Below are 20000 nucleotides of genomic sequence, written 5' to 3'. Positions count from 1 at the left end.
GTGGACCAGGTGGACCAGGTGGACCAGATGGACCAGGTGGACCAGGTGGACCAGGTGGACCAGATTAGGGACGCCCTGATATCGTTATTTGCGGCCGATCGTCTATGAGCCATATCTGCCGATACCGATCGGCCATAGATAGTTTGTTTGTTTTGTTACAGCAGCTGGTACAGAGGTATTACAGGTCTAACAGTTTCCATTTTACAAACATTTCATCCATCAAACTGAGCCCTGGTTAAAAAGTATCCACATTTTCTTTTTTTCTACCTCAATATTTACTTGATCATTATGTAAACAAAACCATGTGTTCCAGGCAGCAACATGATTTAGTGAGATAACGAAGCACAAGACTCAGACTGTTGCCGCTTGTTGAGTCGAGGTAAATAAATGGAGACGCCCTCCGAAGATATAGATCCGTTTCAGTCTTTGTTTTTGTATAAGTGAATGTTGTTAAGAGAGAAATGAGACTTTTCAGTTGCCTCTCTGCTGTTAGGGTCTCGACCGGACCTTAGATCTGCCCAAAAAAACAACCCGACCCTACCCTGTCTGACGGGCCGTCCCATTGGCTGCATTTATGGGCCCGAGCCCGGTTTAAAACCGAAATTTTGTTATTAAGTTGGCCGTTTATAAGTAAACTAATTCTGAGTTGTTTGAATGACAGAAATCTGATCCACGGTCATCACCTGCCGGCCTGCACACGGCGCCAGAGGAGAGGAGACGCTGCTGACTGAGATGGGAATATGTATCGATCACAGTGATTGATACATAAGGTTTAAGGTTACAATGTTATAATACATATAACATTCTGATTATCACACCAAATAGCTTACTCCCCACCCCAATTATTTTAAAAAAAAAAGACGTTATATCTCTGACCACGAGACCGGGCCGGCCCGAGGAACGGAGGGGAAATTCCTGCCCGGCCGGCTCGGGTTCGGGCCGAGAATCGAACCTCTGGTCTCGACCGTCGTCCAGTTCAGGACCGGACAGCGGTGCAGAGTGCAGACCGGTGTGTAAACAAACACACACGGCTCACGTGTTTTGCGTCATCTATCGGTGTTTGCAATCGGCGACTATAAAGCATTATCGGAATTCTCCGATCTCATATTTATACTGATTATCGGCCGATTCCGATTGCTGGCCGATCGATCGCGGCATCCCTAGACCAGATGATCCAAATGGACCAGGTGGACCGGATGGACCAGGTGGACCAGATGATCCAAATGGACCAGCTGGACCAGGTGGATTTGTCTGCTGGTCCAGCAGTCTGTCCAGTCAGCAGACTGAAGCGGATCTGATCCTCCATCTGCTTCATGTTTCAGCCTGACTCAGAAGCAGGCACTAGGACCCAGCAGCCTCCCTCAACTCCACTCATCTTTTATTTATCTGTGTTCTTGGTGTGTTCGTTATCTAGGTCAACACGCCAACATTTACATACATAGGAATACACACCATTAACATACAGGATTAACACTCAGTAACATTCAGACAGCCTGTGTGTGTGTATGTGTGTGTGTGTGTGTGTGTCAGTAGCTTCTCCTGTTGGACACAGCAGCTTTATTAAACCGTCAGTTTGAGCTGCTAAATATAAATCCACCTAGAAAAGAGGAAAGTGGAGCAGCTGTAACTTTAGATAACGAGCTTTCCTCCTAAATGACTTTCTGCTGCAGCCTGACGGACTGACAGGCTTTAGCCTGTTAGCCTGGGTGTGTTAGCCTGTTAGCACAGGTGTGTTAGCCTGTTAGCCTGGGTGTGTTAGCCTGTTAGCCTGTTAGCACAGGTGTGTTAGCCTGTTAGCCTGGGTGTGTTAGCCTGTTAGCCTGTTAGCACAGGTGTGTTAGCCTGTTAGCCTGGGTGTGTTAGCCTGTTAGCCTGTTAGCACAGGTGTGTTAGCCTGTTAGCACAGGTGTGTTAGCCTGTTAGCCTGGGTGTGTTAGCCTGTTAGCCTGGGTGTGTTAGCCTGTTAGCACAGGTGTGTTAGCCTGTTAGCCTGGGTGTGTTAGCCTGTTAGCCTGGGTGTGTTAGCCTGTTAGCACAGGTGTGTTAGCCTGTCTGTATCTCTGACAGTAGTTTCTACAGTCACAGAAGCCCCTCCCACATGCAGCTTCACTCAGAAATCTTCCAGACGGGCGGAGACTTGTTTCAGTGCATCACAGCCTCACTGTCACTGCAGAGACAGCAGTGTCCAGCTGAGTCAGGTGGTAACAGGTAACATGTAACAGGTAACATGTAACATGCCAGTCTGCTCTAACTCATGTTAACTCTCTGAGTGCTGAGCAGGTCGACACCGTTACAAACACACGTGTGTTTGGAGCAAATTGTGTAATTTTACAAGAGACTGTCAGATGGAGTACAAGCTGCTGGTGTTTCACACACACAAGCGGGTGAGGTGTGTGTGTGTATGTGTGTGTGTGTGTGTGGTGAGGTATTAGTGAGTTTAGTCTCTGGTGTGACAGAGAACGTAACGTGATGCGCAGCGTTACAGACCGCTACAGAACGCTTTACATCAACTTGTATAAACCAACTGGTGGTCTTGGCGGTCGGTGCCGGTCTTGTGGCCGCTGTGTGAGACTGTCTCACCTGTCAGGACCCTCAACTTTACTCAGAGAAGCTGAGAGGAGAGAGAACATGGAGAGAACATGGAGAGAACGTGGAGAGAACGTGGAGAGAACGTGGAGAGAACGTGGAGAGAACGTGGAGAGAACGTGGAGAGAACATGGAGAGAACGTGGAGAACTGCTGGTTCTGTGTGGAACAGACTTCACACAGACTGAACTCACCAGTCAACAACTGCTGGAAACTCTTCAAACTGCTGCTTGTTTTTTAATACTCAAACTCTCATTTCAGTCTGCCTGTCTGTCTCTCTGCCTGTCTCATTCTCTCTGCCTGTCTGTCTGCCTGCCTGTCTCATTCTCTCTGCCTGTCTGTCTGTCTGTTGCTGGTTAAGAGGATGAACTGTCAGTAGCTCTTTCCTCTCTAGCTTCCTCTTTGTTCTTCTATCTAGTGTCTGATTGGTCAGCCGTGACTCTGTAGCCACGCCCCTCTCCTCTCCCCTGTGACTGGGCCTTCCGATTGTCACGGCAACCACGCAAGTTTACGTAAGAGCTTAATCTATTGGAGGACGGCCAGCCAAGCCCCGCCCCTCTGTTGTCAGTCAGCTGCACAGTAAAGATCCACGACTGGTTCACCTGCTGTCTGTTGCTGTCTGTTTCTGTCTGTGTCTGTCTGTTTCTGTTTCTGTCTGTGTCTGTCTGTGTCTGTCTGTGTCTGTCTGCTTTACCGCTAAATCAAACTCTTCTTCTCTGGTTCTTCCGTCTTCATTCCAGAGATTTCCGTTCAGACAGAAACTCTGCAGGTTTCATCAAGTTTTTAAGACCGTTCATTCCAGGTAGAATGAAAGACGTTTCATCACTGAAATGAAGATGAAGAGAAAAACAACTGTAGACCTGTCAGTATACGTCTGTGTGTGTGTGTGTGTGTGTGTGGGGGGGGGGGGGAATCCCACTGACACACTACAGACAGAGCAGCAGCATGAATTCAACTGTTTTCCCTCAGTTGGTCAGAAAGATTAAAAATATACAAATTTACATGAGAAAAAGTTTGCAGGTGTGTGAGTGAGTGAGTGAGTGAGTGAGAGAGAGAGAGAGACAGAGACAGAGAGAGAGAGAGAGAGAGAGAGAGAGACAGAGAGAGAGAGAGAGAGAGAGAGAGACAGACAGACAGAGACAGAGAGAGAGAGAGAGACAGAGAGAGAGAGAGAGAGAGAGAGACAGACAGAGACAGAGAGAGAGAGACAGAGAGAGAGAGAGAGAGACAGAGAGAGAGAGAGAGAGAGAGAGAGAGAGAGAGAGAGAGAGAGAGACAGAGAGAGAGAGACAGAGACAGAGAGAGAGAGAGAGAGAGAGAGAGACAGAGACAGAGAGAGAGACAGAGAGAGAGAGAGAGGACAGAGAGAGAGAGACAGTGAGATAATGCTGAACTGACTTCTGATCTGAAGGACCAGATCAGGTTGGTTAAAGGTGGTGAAGTTGGTCCAGACTCCATCCTGGTCCAGGGAGTCCAACAGTCCGACCAACCAGACAGGAGGAACTCGTTAGTGAACTGAGCTGCTGTGTGATTGGTTGGAAGGGAAACCTCCCTGGACTGTGATTGGACAGCTCTGCTTTACCTTATCAGCTGCTGCAGCAGGTAAACACACTCTTCTGTTCCACATGCTGTGGCTGCTACAATAATGAGACTGATTCAGACCAGGTTCAGACCAGATTCAGACCAGATTCAGACCAGATTCAGACCAGATTCAGACCAGGTTCAGACAAGATTCAGACCAGATTCAGACCAGATTCAGACCAGATTCAGACCAGATTCAGACCAGATTCAGACCAGGTTCAGACCAGGTTCAGACCAGGTTCAGACCAGATTCAGACCAGGTTCAGACAAGATTCAGACCAGGTTCAGACAAGATTCAGACCAGATTCAGACCAGATTCAGACCAGATTCAGACCAGGTTCAGACCAGATTCAGACCAGATTCAGACCAGGTTCAGACCAGATTCAGACCAGGTTCAGATCAGATTCAGTCAGTGTGTTTCACAGTTTATCCACTGGGTTTTAAAGGGTTTCAGTTTGAGGAGCAGGAAACTTCAGCTGCAGTCTGAACAGGTTTTGACATGACAGACTCAGCGCTGTAGGTTCAGACAGATCTACTGTAGATCTACTGTAGATCTACAGTAGATCTACAGCAGATCTACAGTACAGATCTACAGCAGATCTACAGTACAGATCTACAGTACAGATCTACAATACAGATCTACAGTAGATCTACAGTACAGATCTACAGTAGATCTACAGTACAGATCTACAGCAGATCTACAGTACAGATCTACAGCACAGATCTACAGTAGATCTACAGTACAGATCTACAGTACAGATCTACAATACAGATCTACAGTAGATCTACAGTACAGATCTACAGTACAGATCTACAATACAGATCTACAGTAGATCTACAGTACAGATCTACCTGTTCCCCTCAGAACCACAGACAGGAGACACAGCAGGTTCCCCTCAGAACCACAGACAGGAGACACAGCAGGTTCCCCTCAGAACCACAGACAGGAGACACAGCAGGTTCCCCTCAGAACCACAGACAGGAGACACAGCAGGTTCCCCTCAGAACCACAGACAGGGAGACACAGCAGGTTCCCCTCAGAACCACAGACAGGAGACACAGCAGGTTCCCCTCAGAACTACAGACAGGAGACACAGCAGGTTCCCCTCAGAACCACAGACAGGAGACACAGCAGGTTCCCCTCAGAACTACAGACAGGAGACACAGCAGGTTCCCCTCAGAACCACAGACAGGCTTTTATAGTAACAACTACAAGAATAATATTCAGCGTTATCAATAAGCGCTCACTGCTAATTATCTGTTCAGTGCCACAGCTCCGTTTTCTCTCAGCTGTGGATGTTAAATTGTTTTAAGTTGCGACACGTTGTCGTAACCGATGGGATATGTTTGCACCATGACCGTTCTGTTGAAGCTTGAGCCAATCACAGACAGCGTACTGTGACAGACAGCTGGTGGCCCCTCCTCTCCTCTGGGTAACAGTCCAACAGTCTAGAGACTTTAAAATTTGTCCTGCAGCAAATCTCTGTATCTTTCCATCAAGCCCTTACTTGCTTTATATTCCACTCAGAGGCTTGAAATCCAGCGGAGAGCTGCAGTGTGTTCTGGACACTTAATAAAACTCTTCGCTGACTAAGAACATCGGTCTCTGAACGTTTTGTTTGATTATTTATCTGCAGTTCGGTGCAGAATATTCCTGTTAGAGTAGTTTGTGTTAGTGAAGAGAAGATCTGTAGCTCTCAGTGGACCTTGGTCCAGTTGATGGACCGATCAGCTGGTTATCGAGCGAAGTTCTGCTCATCACAACTGTTCCTCAACTGAATAACATGTGGACTGACTGAATTCCCATCTCTTCAACCATCGCTCTGTGCTGATTGTTTGTAGATTTACAGCAGAGTTGTTCAACGTTCAGAACAGAAATAATATGTAGAATAGAGCAGTAATATTCTTCTGTGTTTTTCACAGTGAGTTAAATCTAAAAGGTGGCGGCTTCCCAAACCTTGTCATGTGATGGGAAACACAAATCAGCTGACATGACATAGGCCACCAGTTGTTGTCAAATATAATTTAGTATATAATTTTATAATTCTAAAAAAAAGTGAAACTTGTGATCACAGCAGCCATTCTCATACATCCTGTTATTTGCTGGGGGAAAGTGAAGAGAAATTACATTATTCCTCATTTTGCTTGTAATCCTTGGATCCTCCTGAAGAACTTGGGAACAACTGGTCTAAGATATCACCATCATCATCATCTTTTAACAATTTCATAATTTCATCAGTTCTTTTAAGGTTGGCTTTATCTTCAGTTTTGCTTAGCCGTTAAATAATTTCATGCAAAATATTTCTTCAACTGACTTGTTTTCAGTTGATACGACCAAAATTTTAATATCCAAGTGAGACTGTAAAAGACCTTCCAACTTGGCTTCACATTGTGTATTTATAAAACTGTTAGAGTGCATTAGAAAACTGAACTGGACTCTGGAGGCTGGCTGCTGCAAAACACACTGAGAACACTGAATATTTCCCTTTTAGAAGAGTTTCAGTCCAACCTGCACTGGAACTGGAACTGGTAGATACAGAAACCACTGAACCAGCTGCAGCCATAAGGAGCCTGACCTGGACCCTGGTCCCAATACCCTGAGCCCTGCTCCATGTTCCCTGCTCCATGTTCTCTGAACCTGCTCCATGTTTCCTGTTCCATGTCCCCTGAACCTGCTCCGTGTTCCCAGAACCTGCTCCGTGTTCCCAGAACCTGCTCCGTGTTCTCTGAACCTGCTCTGTGTTCCCAGAACCTGCTCCGTGTTCCCTGCTCCATGTTCTCTGAACCTGCTCCGTGTTCCCTGAACCTGATCCGTGTTCCCAGAACCTGCTCCGTGTTCTCTGAACCTGCTCTGTGTTCCCTGAACCTGCTCCATGTTCCCTGAACCTGCTCCATGTTCTCTGAACCTGCTCCATGTTCCCTGAACCTGCTCCGTGTTCCCAGAACCTGCTCCGTGTTCCCAGAACCTGCTCCGTGTCCTCTGAACCTGCTCCATGTTCCCAGAACCTGCTCCGTGTCCCCAGAACCTGCTCCGTGTTCTCTGAACCTGCTCCATGTTCCCAGAACCTGCTCCGTGTCCCCAGAACCTGCTCCGTGTCCCCTGAACCTGCTCCGTGTCCCCTGAATCTGCTCCGTGTCCCCTGAACCTGCTCCGTGTTCCCTGAACCTGCTCCGTGTTCCCTGAACCTGCTCCGGTTCCCCTGAACCTGCTCCATGTTTCCTGAACCTGCTCCGTGTCCCCTGAACCTGCTCCGTGTTCCCTGAACCTGCTCCGGTTTCCCCTGAACCTGCTCCGTGTTCCCTGAACCTGCTCCGTGTCCCCTGAACCTGCTCCGTGTTCCCTGAACCTGCTCCGTGTTCCCTGAACCTGCTCCGGTTCCCCTGAACCTGCTCCGTGTTCCCTGAACCTGCTCCGTGTTCCCAGAACCTGCTCCGTGTCCTCTGAACCTGCTCCGTGTCCCCTGAACCTGCTCCGTGTTCCCTGAACCTGCTCCGTGTTCCCTGAACCTGCTCCGGTTCCCCTGAACCTGCTCCATGTTTCCTGAACCTGCTCCATGTTTCCTGAACCTGCTCCGTGTTCCCTGAACCTGCTCCGGTTCCCCTGAACCTGCTCCGGTTCCCCTGAACCTGCTCCATGTTTCCTGAACCTGCTCCGTGTTCCCTGAACCTGCTCCGGTTCCCCTGAACCTGCTCCATGTTTCCTGAACCTGCTCCGTGTTCCCTGAACCTGCTCCGGTTCCCCTGAACCTGCTCCATGTTTCCTGCTCCATGTTCCCTGAACCTGCTCCATGTCCCCTGAACCTGCTCCATGTCCCCTGAACCTGCTCCATGTTTCCTGCTCCATGTTTCCTGAACCTGCTCCATGTTTCCTGCTCCATGTCCCCTGAACCTGCTCTATGTTCCCTGAACCTGCTCCATGTTTCCTGAACCTGCTCCGTGTTTCCTGAACCTGCTCCGTGTCCCCTGAACCTGCTCCATGTTCCCAGAACCTGCTCCATGTCCCCTGAACCTGCTCCATGTTCCCAGAACCTGCTCCATGTCCCCTGAACCTGCTCCATGTTCCCAGAACCTGCTCCATGTCCCCTGAACCTGCTCCATGTTCCCAGAACCTGCTCCATGTTCCCTGAACCTGCTCCATGTTCCCAGAACCTGCTCCATGTTCCCTGAACCTGCTGCATGTTTCCTGCTCCGTGTTCCCAGAACCTGCTCCATGTTCCCTGAACCTGCTCCATGTTCCCAGAACCTGCTCCATGTCCCCTGAACCTGCTCCATGTTCCCAGAACCTGCTCCATGTCCCCTGAAACTGCTCCATGTTCCCAGAACCTGCTCCATGTTCCCTGAACCTGCTGCATGTTTCCTGCTCCGTGTTCCCAGAACCTGCTCCATGTTCCCTGAACCTGCTGCATGTTTCCTGCTCCGTGTTCCCAGAACCTGCTCCATGTTCCCAGAACCTGCTCCATGTTCCCAGAACCTGCTCCATGTTCCCTGAACCCTTTACCCGGTGCCTCGGTCTCCTGTACCCTGGTCTCTGTACTGTGTACACTTTACATTCTTAGACAAGATGGTAGAGTTTCTACCTTTTGTTGCTGGCTGTTTGTCAAAATGGTTCAACTCTGTACATTTTTTCTGACAGTGTACCCAGAAACCTGCACCCGGGTCCAGTATCCTGTATCGGGGATCTGTCTTGCTATCAGATCCCACAGACTGATGCTGGTCTCCCCCAGTCTGGAACTGGGAGGGTGGACTGGGGTTACTGGTGCTAATGTTTTTTTTGGTGTGCTGCTGATATTCTCCATGTTGTACTAATGAAGCCAGGCTGCAGACAGGATGAGCTAAACAACACAGCTACTGCTCTGCCATGTAGATCTGCAGCGGGGGGGGGGGGGGGGGGGGGGGGGGGCGTCCCTGCAGCAGAGGGAGGTGTAAACAAACACAGTGCTGTCAACAGCTCAACAGCCTGCTCTGTCCTACTGGAAACACAATGGAGGCTGATGGGAGCTGGTGAGTCGACACCACAGAGCCTCCAGACAGACAACTGAGCCAGTGTTCAGGAGCCTGCAGCCTCGCACCGCTGCACAACACACAACAACACACAACACACAACAACACAACACACCACAACACACAACACACAACAACACAACACACAACACACAACAACACACAACAACACAACAAACCACACACAACACACAACAACACAACACACAACAACACAACACACCACACACAACAACACACAACACACAACAACACAACACACCACACACAACAACACACAACAAACCACACACAACAACACACAACACACAACAACACACAACACACAACACACCACACACAACAACACACAACACACAACACACAACAAACCACACACAACACACAACAACACACAACACACACAACAAACCACACACAACAAACCACACACAACACACAACACACAACAAACCACACACAACACACAACAACACACAACACACAACAAACCACACACAACAACACACAACACACAACACACAACAAACCACACACAACAACACACAACACACAACAAACCACACACAACAACACAACACACCACACACAACAACACACAACACACAACAAACCACACACAACAACACAACACACAACACACCACACACAACATAACACACAACAACACAACACACAACACACAACAACACAACACACAACAACACACAACACACCACACACAACAACACACAACAACACACAACACACCACACACAACAACACAACACACCACACACAACAACACAACACACCACACACAACAACACAACACACAACACACCACACACAACATAACACACAACAACACAACACAACACACAACATAACACACAACAACACAACACAACACACAACACACAACAACACAACACAACACACACAACAACACAACACACAACAACACAACACACAACAACACAACACACCACACACAACAACACAACAACACAACAACACAACACACAACAACACAACAACACAACAACACAACACACAACAACACAACAACACAACACAACACACCACACACAACAACACAACACACAACACACAACATAACACACAACACACAACAACATAACAACACAACACACAACAACACAACACAACACAACACACAACAACACAACAACACACAACAACACAACACACAACAACACAACAACACAACAACACAACACACCACACACAACAACACACAGAGTGTGGTGAGTCTCATCACCCTTGGGTCCTTCAAACCTGTTAAAAGCACATTCTGCTGTTCTTCATTCCTGAAAAACACTTTCACCAACAGCAGTGGTAACTTTGACCCCCACCCCCCCCCACCCCGCCCACCTCCCCCCCCTCCCCCACCCCCCCACCCCGCCACCCCCCCCCCCCCCCTCCCCCACCCCCCCCCCCCCCCCCCTCCCCCACCTCCCCCACCCCCCCGACCCCCCCCCCCCCCCCCCTCCCCCACCCCCCCACCCCCCCGACCCCCCCCCCCCCCCCCCCCCCTCCCCCACCCCCCCCACCTCCCCCACCTCCCCCACCTCCCCCTCCAAACCCAGTCAGTCAGCTGGAGCAGGAGAACCAATCAGAGTAAAACTACATTTCCCATGAGCGCTGTGGAGGATGTTAACACCACAGTGAGCCATTTTCCAGCAGAGCTCAGAGATATAATGTGTGTCCTGAGGGGGAGGGGAGGCCTGGGGTGTGTGTGTGTGTGTGTGTGTGTGTGTGTGTGTGTGTGTGTGAGATCAGCAGGAATGACTGGAATTCTCTTCAGTCATGCCACAGCTCCCTGCAGCAGCTGCCTGACAGCAGCTGTACAGAGGAACCCGGCAGGTCGACCTGCAGCCCGACAGGTCGGGACCGGCTGATGCAACCGGGCTGCAAACTCCCAGCAGCCCCTGCTCTACCTGCTGAGCGCCTGCCTCTTCCTGTCACGGACTGGCTGGTCAACACACAGTCACCGTGTGGGAGGATTATTACTGACGGACGACCTGCCGATCTGATGACAAGTCTGACTGCAGAATTCTGTTTATTTCTGAGACTCAAATCTTTCCAGCGATGCCATTGGCTGCTAGAATGTAAACAACAATTTAAAAATGTCATTACAAAGTGACAATAATATAATTTGGATGGAGAGCTTGTGAAACTGTGAAAGAGTCTCATTAGTGATTACTACAGCGTTGTTATGGTGATGACGGTGTTGTTATGGTGACAGTGTTGTTATGGTGATAACAGTGTTGTTATGGTGATGACGGTGTTATGGTGATGACGGTGTTGTTATGGAGACAGTGTTGTTATGGTGATGACAGTGTTGTTATGGTGATGACAGTGTTGTTATGGTGATGACAGTGTTGCTATGGTGACAGTGTTGTTACGGTGGTGACAGTTGTTATGGTGACGGTGTTGTTATGGTGATGACGGTGTTGTTACGGTGATGACGGTGTTATTATGGTGATGACGGTGTTGTTACGGTGACGATGGTGTTGTTACGGTGGTGACAGTTGTTATGGTGACGGTGTTGTTATGGTGATGACAGTGTTGTTATGGTGATGAGTGTTGTTGTTATGGTGATGATGGTGTTGTTATGGTGGTGACGGTGTTGTTAGGATGGTGATAGTGGTGTTGCCGTGGTGACAGTGATGTTATGGTGGTGACAGTGTTGTTAGGATGGTGATAGTGGTGTTGCCATGGTGACAGTGTTGTTATGGTAACGATGGTCATGTTGCTGTGATGAGTCAATCCAGATTAGGACCGGGCAAATTGGAAGGAACTAATATCACAATAATTGTAAGAAATTATTTTGATGTCACATAGTGCTGAAGCAATTAGTTGATTAATCCATTGGTCAACAGGAAATTAATCAATTACAATTTTGCAAATCCATTAATTGTTTTAGTCATTTATCAGTAAAAATTAGGGCTGAAAGATATTGACAAAAAATCTAATTGTGATTATTTGACAGAATATTGCGATTCAGATTTAAACTGCGATTCATTTCATCACAAGTTTTTCTTATCGTAAATCTTTTAGAACTTTAAAATAGTTTAAAGAAAAGTGATTTAGTTAAAAACTAGCTGTGAGTGAGCAGATTTACTGAGTCTGAGTCTGATGAAGGTTTTCATTCTAAACCTTCTTCACAAATCCAGTTTGGACCGAACTCTCTCTGAAGAAACTAACTGAGACTCTGAGGTTTGGAAATTGCAGAATTTCCTATTGCGATTTCGATTTTTTTTTCCGATTAATTGTTCGGCTCCAGTAAAAATATCAAACAGTTGCTGGTTCCAGCTTCACAGATTTGCTGTTTTTCTCTTTTCTTATTAAATGAATCCTTTGTGTTTTCTGGTCAGACTGAGGAAGAAATCTGAAGAATCACTTTGGACTCTGAACTGTGACAGTGTTTGTTATTATTTTTTGTTATTATTTTACATTTGAATAATCAAATTGATGTTCATTGCATTGAACTGCATGACATTATACATGTCAAATAGTACTGAAATGTCATTAATTTTCAAATAATATTTCTCTCTCTCTGTCAGTAGTCTAACCAGTCTGACAGAACAGCCAGGGTTTGTGCTGACATGTAAACAGTGGCAGGTGGGCGTGGCTCTGCCTCAGCTGTCAATCAACAAGGTGGGTGTGGTCAGGTGGGAAGCTGACTGATTTTACAATAGAAAGAGTAAACTAACCAGCTGCATTCAGCTCACATGGGAATAAACAGATTGTAGTTTTCTGCAGGCTTCAGTTCAGCAGCTTTTTCACTTTTACCATACAGGAAGTGAACACATCTGACTTCCTGTTTCACAGCAAATCAAAACTCTGTGATGTCACACCAAACCAGAAACCAAACCTGACTCCAGCCAGCAGTTGGTCCTGTCATAGTGTTTAAAGAGCTGTGATCACAAAGTGACTTCACTGTGTTGGTTTTACTTGAATAATACATCACTCCCTTCACTGACCTGTCCTGGTCCAGACCCGCAGGGAGTCCAGCTGAGTCCAGTGGAGACCGGACCACATGCCAGTCTGCTCTCAGTACAGTTTGACTCATCTGATTAAAAGTCTTACTGTTTACAAATACTGTCAGAAATACAGGGGAGTTAGGAGCAAACTGTGGAATCGTAAGTTTCCGCTCTGAGGGATCGAACGCTGAAACATTTAAAACAAGACTGGCAGTCCAGGTCTGGATCCTGGTCTCCTGACTGACGGTCTGCAGGCTGACATCCTGCCTGAGGGGGAACACTGAGAGGGGCTGATGGGAGAATCAAAGGTGCTGATGCAGGGCTGTACGTTAACTTTTTTTGCACATAGCACCGGTGCTACAGAGGTTGATAGTTTAATTGAAGCACGCGTATAAAACGTCTGTTACATCTCTAAAAACAACCAGTAGTGCAGTTCATCACTTCAACAGGTATGTGACATTAATGCTGCATACAGGGCACACAAAATCCAAACCTTAATAAGAAATGTTTTCAGACAAACATTTTCTTTATTTGCCCATAATGGTAAATTGCAGGGACATAACAACTGTATACAAAACATCAATATATTACGCTTCAAATTAGGGGTGTGAATCTTTGGGAATCTCACGATTCGATTTGATTCCGATTCTCGGGCGTCCGAATCGATTCAGAATAGATTCTCGATTCAAAACTATTCTCGATTGAATGAATAGAAAAGGGGGCACTACTTTCAGTCTCTTGCTCCAGGATACTGTGTGCCAAACCATTCACTGGTGTCCTTAGGCCACTGAAACACTATATGAAACATAACTGGCAATTAAGATAAATGGTCCGCAGCCTTTTTATTTTAAAAAGTGAACTGCATTAATTAATGAATAAATGAATTTGAAAGCACCTTACAGTCTCCTGGCTGTATGAGAATAACAAAATGAGGGGGAGGCGGAGCGTGTCGGAGAGCGGCCTCTCTGCAGCGTCAGCCATCGCTCCGAGACGCCGAGCCGCGCAGGGTTTCTGAGCCGAGTTGTTTTCTTCACCTCAGAGTCGGTTTAAGTTGTTTAACGCTGCGGTGTGTGTCGGTCAGCCGGTCTCGTTTGTTACCGCTGATCGCCGCTCCGCTCTGCTAACGTTAGCCTCTGAGTGACGGCGTGGAAAGTTCACACTGTACTTCACGTTCGTCTCACAAAGGTAATTATTCAGTCATTAAATCAAAACATGTTTGCAACCGCTTGCCTTTTTTGAAGATGAACTACAATATAACTGTAGTGTGCGCTGACTGTCCGGGTGCTGCGCTGCCCTCGGAGGAAACCGCATAGGAATTATGGGATTGTTCCCTAGGAATTGTGGGAATTGGTGTTGGATGTATGGACTCTACGCAGCCGGACATGATGTTTAATCGCACGATAGACTACAACTACCAAGTAGAATAGTGACGCGCCGTCGATTCACCTCACACACAAACAAGCACACAAACCCTCACTTCACACAAACAAGCAGCTCCACACACACACACACACACACACACACACACGCACACACACACACACCTGACCTGCTCACAGACCTGCTCACAGACCTGCTCCTGCAGCTGGAGCTTCACCAGACTGAACCTGCTGGACTCTCTGAAACATGATGGTTCTGTTTACACCAAAACATAGACCTGTACATTATAGAGCTGTACAGTACAGACCTGTACAGTACAGACCTGTACATTATAGATCTGTACAGGACAGACCTGTACATTATAGATCTGTACAGTACAGACCTGTACTGTACAGACCTGTACATTATAGATCTGTACAGTACAGACCTGTACATTATAGATCTGTACATTACAGACCTGTACATTATAGATCTGTACATTACAGACCTGTACTGTACAGACCTGTACATTATAGATCTGTACAGTACAGACCTGTACATTATAGATCTGTACAGTACAGACCTGTACAGTACAGACCTGTACATTATAGATCTGTACATTACAGACCTGTACATTATAGATCTGTACATTACAGACCTGTACATTATAGATCTGTACATTACAGACCTGTATATTATAGATCTGTACAGTACAGACCTGTACATTATAGATCTGTACAGTACAGACCTGTACAGTACAGACCTGTACATTATAGATCTGTACATTACAGACCTGTACATTATAGATCTGTACATTACAGACCTGTACAGTACAGACCTGTACAGTACAGACCTGTACATTACAGACCTGTACATTACAGACCTGTACATTATAGATCTGTACATTATAGATCTGTACAGGACAGACCTGTACATTATAGATCTGTACAGTACAGATCCACCATATGACCCGTTCCCTGCCCCTGACTCAGCAGTCAGGGTGAACAGGCTGCCTGCTGTAATCTGCTGCTGATAACGCTCCAATATAAAGTCCACTCACCTCTGGGAGGGGACAGCAAGCAGGCCAAGTCAGGCCAAACCAGGCCAGACCGGACCAAACCAGGCCAACTGGGCCAAACCAGGCCAGACCGGGCCAAACCAGGCCAACTGGGCCAAACCAGGCCAGACCGGGCCAAACCAGGCCAACTGGGCCAAACCAGGCCAACTGGGCCAAACCAGGCCAAAGTAGACCAAACTAGACCACAGTGTGAGGTAGGCCAAGGCTTTGAGGCTGACCAATCCTACAGCAGCCTGAATACACATATTCACATACAAGTATACACTATATTCTATATAGTACATACTATACTTTACATGTTGTAGTACACACCACACTATACTTCACGTTATAGTACTTATAATACTTTACATGTTGTAGATCACACTATACTTCACGTTATAGTACTTATTATACTTTACATGTTGTAGTACACACTATACTTCACGTTATAGTACTTATAATACTTTACATGTTGTAGTACACACTATACTTCACGTTATAGTACTTATTATACTTTACATGTTGTAGTACACACTATACTTCACGTTATAGTACTTATTATACTTTACATGTTGTAGTACACACTATACTTCACGTTATAGTACTTATTATACTTTACATGTTGTAGTACACACTATACTTCACGTTATAGTACTTATTATACTTTACATGTTGTAGTACACACTATACTTCACGTGTCAGTACTGATCTGTTTTGTGTCTCCTGACCACCGGCTGCTGGCTGGTTCCTGTTTCTACACAGCAGATATAATCCAGGCCAGGCCGAGCCGGGCCGAGCCGGGCCGGGCCGGGCCGGGCCGGGCCGAGCCGGGCCGGGCCGGGCCGAGCCGAGCCGGTCCAGGCCGGTCCAGGCCGGTCCAGGCCGAGCTGATCTGAGCGTTCTGCTGCTTATCATCATTTAGTCCAAAAGTTTCCAGACTTTTTCAGGTCAAGGACACTGAGATGTTTTCTACCTCTGATCCGCCTTCTGAGGTTTAATCCCAGAAACCCTGCAGCTGAAACCTGCTCAAGGTCTGCTGGAACCTCCTCACAGACCCCTGGACCCCCAACAGAACCCCTGGACCCCCAACAGAACCCCTGGAACCTCCTCACAGACCCCTTGAATGCCCTGAAAGACCTGGAGCCCTCTCAAGGACCCCTGGACCGCCTATAGAACCCCCTGTAGAACCCCTTTAGGTCCCTGGACCGCCTATAGAACCTCCTGTAGAACCCCCTATAGAACCCCAAGACCCCCTGTAGGACCCCTTTAGGTCCCTGGACCGCCTATAGAACCCCCTATAGAACCCCCTGTAGAACCCCTGAACCCCCTGTAGAGGTCCTGTAGGTCCCCGAACCCCCTGTAGACCCCCTGTAGGTCCCTGGACCCCCTGTAGGACCCCCTGTGGAACCCCTGGACCTGCTGTAGGACCCCCTGTAGGACCCCCTGTGGAACCCCCTGTAGGACCCCCTGTAGGACCCCCTGTGGAACCCCCTGTAGGACCCCCTGTAGGACCCCCTGTGGAACCCCTGGACCCGCTGTAGGACCCCCTGTAGGACCCCCTGTGGAACCCCTGGACCCCCTGTAGGACCCCCTGTAGGACCCCCTGTGGAACCCCCTGTAGGACCCCCTGTAGGACCCCCTGTAGGAACCCCTGGACCCCCTGTAGGACCCCCTGTAGGACCCCCTGTAGGACCCCCTGTAGGACCCCCTGTGGAACCCCTGGACCCCCTGTAGGACCCCCTGTAGGACCCCGGCTTGCAGTCTTACCCCACTCCAGGAAGTCAGTAACGTGTTTCTCCCTCTTCAGCGGCGAGCTGCTGCACTCGTTGTAGAAGCAGAGCAGCAGGTCCAGCAGCGTCTCCACACTGAGGGACCCGGACCCGGACTCCTTCTGCTCCAGCAGCAGGTCCTCCAGCTTCTTCAGACGGACCTTGGCTGACATTTTTAAAACAACCTGCGCCTCCAGAACAATAACCTGAACTGAACTCCGCCTAAACCAGCCGCCGGTCCCGGGCCGGTCCTCGGCGCTCGACCAGTTTCCTGCGGATCTCCCGAGTCTCCAACCAGCTAACTTTAGCTAGCCGCCTAGCTCGCCAGCAACCCAGAAAATAATCCCGACATTTTGAGCGGCGGTTTTTCAGTCCGTTCCTGCTGCTTTCTGTGTGTCCGCCGTCTTATCTGGTCTCCGCCTGCGGGCCTGGTCCTGTCCGTTCAGACCACATCGGTTTTAATCCCGATAAATCTGGACTTTCCTCTCAGAAATCGGGATGTCGGTCAGACCGTCGACTCTCAGGTCGGCCGGCGCTCCTCCAGTCTCCCGGTCGGACTATCAGCTCGGGAGCGTCCCGGACCGTCCGGGCCGCTGTCGAGTTAAAGACTAACGAACATAAAACGCGTCAGTTTCGGTCTTTCCGGGGATTAATCCTTTTCTCGGTAGTTTCCAGCCTGGCTGCCGGTGTGGCGGATCAGTGGAATATGGCTGAATCCGCCTCGACTCTTCCAGCGGCAAGCTAGCGGAAACTATACCACACTTCCGGTCCGTGGGTTCTTCAAAATAAAAGTCCACAGGACAAACGTATATTCCTGTCCATCTCTGTCCACATCATGAGGAGCACAGTGATAATAAACGTGTCATCCTCGACCATTTTATTAATTCTTAATGTGTATTAAAGTCATCAAATGAATCAGATGAAGTTGCTGCATAAGCATTTTGTTCTGTTGGTTTAACCCGCTGGTTTCTTAGTGTTCTCTAATAGTTTTTGTTCAAGTCTCTTTTATTAATTCTGCAGTCCAGGATGTGGATCCTCTTCATACCAGTCCGCAGAACTGTTCTGTGTAATTAGAGTGAAAAGTCAACATCAATCCAAATATTTCTAAATCTATTTTAGTTATCTTTCACCACTGGAGCAATATGATTCGCAATATGATTACTCTGTGGATGACGCATGCAGTTCCTCTGGTATTTGGTGTGAATACTATTTTTTTTTTTTTTTTACATTTAAATACAAAAAAAAAATAGATTCCCGCACTTTTATTTTGAAGAGTACACTCACCACAGCGGATGTTGCTTGGTGTTGCTGTGCGCGGGCTTGACGCGGCTGTCTCTCCCTGGGGAATATGGAGGATCCGCCTTCCTACACCGGAAACGGTATGGATGCGTGACGTCATGCCATGATTGACAGCAACTGGGAGCAGACTGGTGCTGACCTCACCGGGCCGCGCGCACCAGGCCGCGCGCACCAGTCTGATCCTGAAAATAACTTCCAGTCTTCTTGTCCATTTCCCAGTCTGTTATTTATTTGACCCAGTTATTCTCCATCTGGTTCTTACAGAACTGACTGAAGCTGGATTATTTATTTATTTATTTATTTTATTTTTATTAAAAGTCTGTTTCACACTGCTGCTGACTTTACTGCTTCAGTCTGCTGAAGTGAAACCCAGCTGAAGCTTTTCTAAAAGATTCCTGCTGTCTGAGGAGGAGGAAGAGGAAGAGGAAGATCATGATGAGGAGGAGGAGGAGGAGGAGGAAGATGATGAGGAGGACACCAGGAGGAGGAAGGACAGAGGAGACAAGGAAATAAGGAGACAAGGACACAGAGGGAGGAGAGTCCTGACTCCAGTGTTGCAGGAAGTTCCTCCCTGCTGCCACACATTCCTGCAGTGTGTGTGTGTGTGTGTGTGGGGGGGGGGGGGGGGGGGGGGGATCTGCGTCAACACGTCCATGCCTCAGGGTGTGTGTGTGTGTGTGTGTGTGTGTGTGAGTGTGTGTGTTTACACTGAGTGTGTGTATAAGACAGAGGGTAGATCTGCATGTATCTGGGTGTGGTTGTTAAGGCAAGGTTTTGTGTGTGTGTGTGTGTGTGTCTGTGTGTGTCTGTGTGTGTGTGTGTGTGTGTGTGTCTGTGTGTGTCTGTGTGTGTGTGTGTGTGTGTGTGTGTGTGTGTGTCTGTGTGTGTGGTGGCTGTAACTGGTATGACTCGGTGTAAATAGAGTTTCTCTCAGATTAAAGTGATTCTGACCTTTGACCCTGGATCCAGCTGACTTGGATCCAGCTGACTTTAACAGGACGGAGCAGAGGAACCAAGCTGCTGTTTAAAGGCTCATGAAGAAGAAGGAAACCTGAAAAAGCCTGATGAAGAAGAAGGAAGCAGGTCGCTGCCTGTCTGATCAGAGTTACTGAACCAGCTGCTCCCCCTGCTGGAGCCTCAGTTCTAAGTTAAGATAAGTTAAGATAAGTTAAGATAAGATAAGATAAGATAAGATAAGATAAGATAGCACTTTATTAATCCCCTTGGGGAAATTCAGGGGCCACAGCAGTACAATAAGATAATAAAGAGAAGAGGTAATAATATAAAACAATAGAGGTAATGTACATAATATAGAGACTATAGAGACAGTGCAAAAATGCAAATGCAAAAAATA

The 20000-nt window shown here is 47.8% G+C and overlaps 1 protein-coding gene across 1 annotated transcript in view; it reads right to left on the bottom strand.

Moving 5' to 3' along the window:
- cdc42bpb (CDC42 binding protein kinase beta (DMPK-like)) overlaps positions 1-18069 on the bottom strand; it is a 62537-nt gene extending 44468 nt beyond the window's left edge. The window contains 1 exon segment of the mRNA XM_078289790.1: positions 17346-18069. Coding sequence (XP_078145916.1) covers positions 17346-17520 — 175 coding nt within the window. The 5' untranslated portion in view covers positions 17521-18069.
- Positions 18070-20000: the final 1931 nt, after the last annotated feature.

The sequence above is a fragment of the Centroberyx gerrardi genome, chromosome 18 (genome assembly GCF_048128805.1).
Source record: "Centroberyx gerrardi isolate f3 chromosome 18, fCenGer3.hap1.cur.20231027, whole genome shotgun sequence".
In the NCBI taxonomy this organism is placed as follows: domain Eukaryota; kingdom Metazoa; phylum Chordata; class Actinopteri; order Beryciformes; family Berycidae; genus Centroberyx; species Centroberyx gerrardi.
Note: the sequence above shows the minus strand (reverse complement) of the source record. Positions and strands in the feature narration are given on the sequence as shown.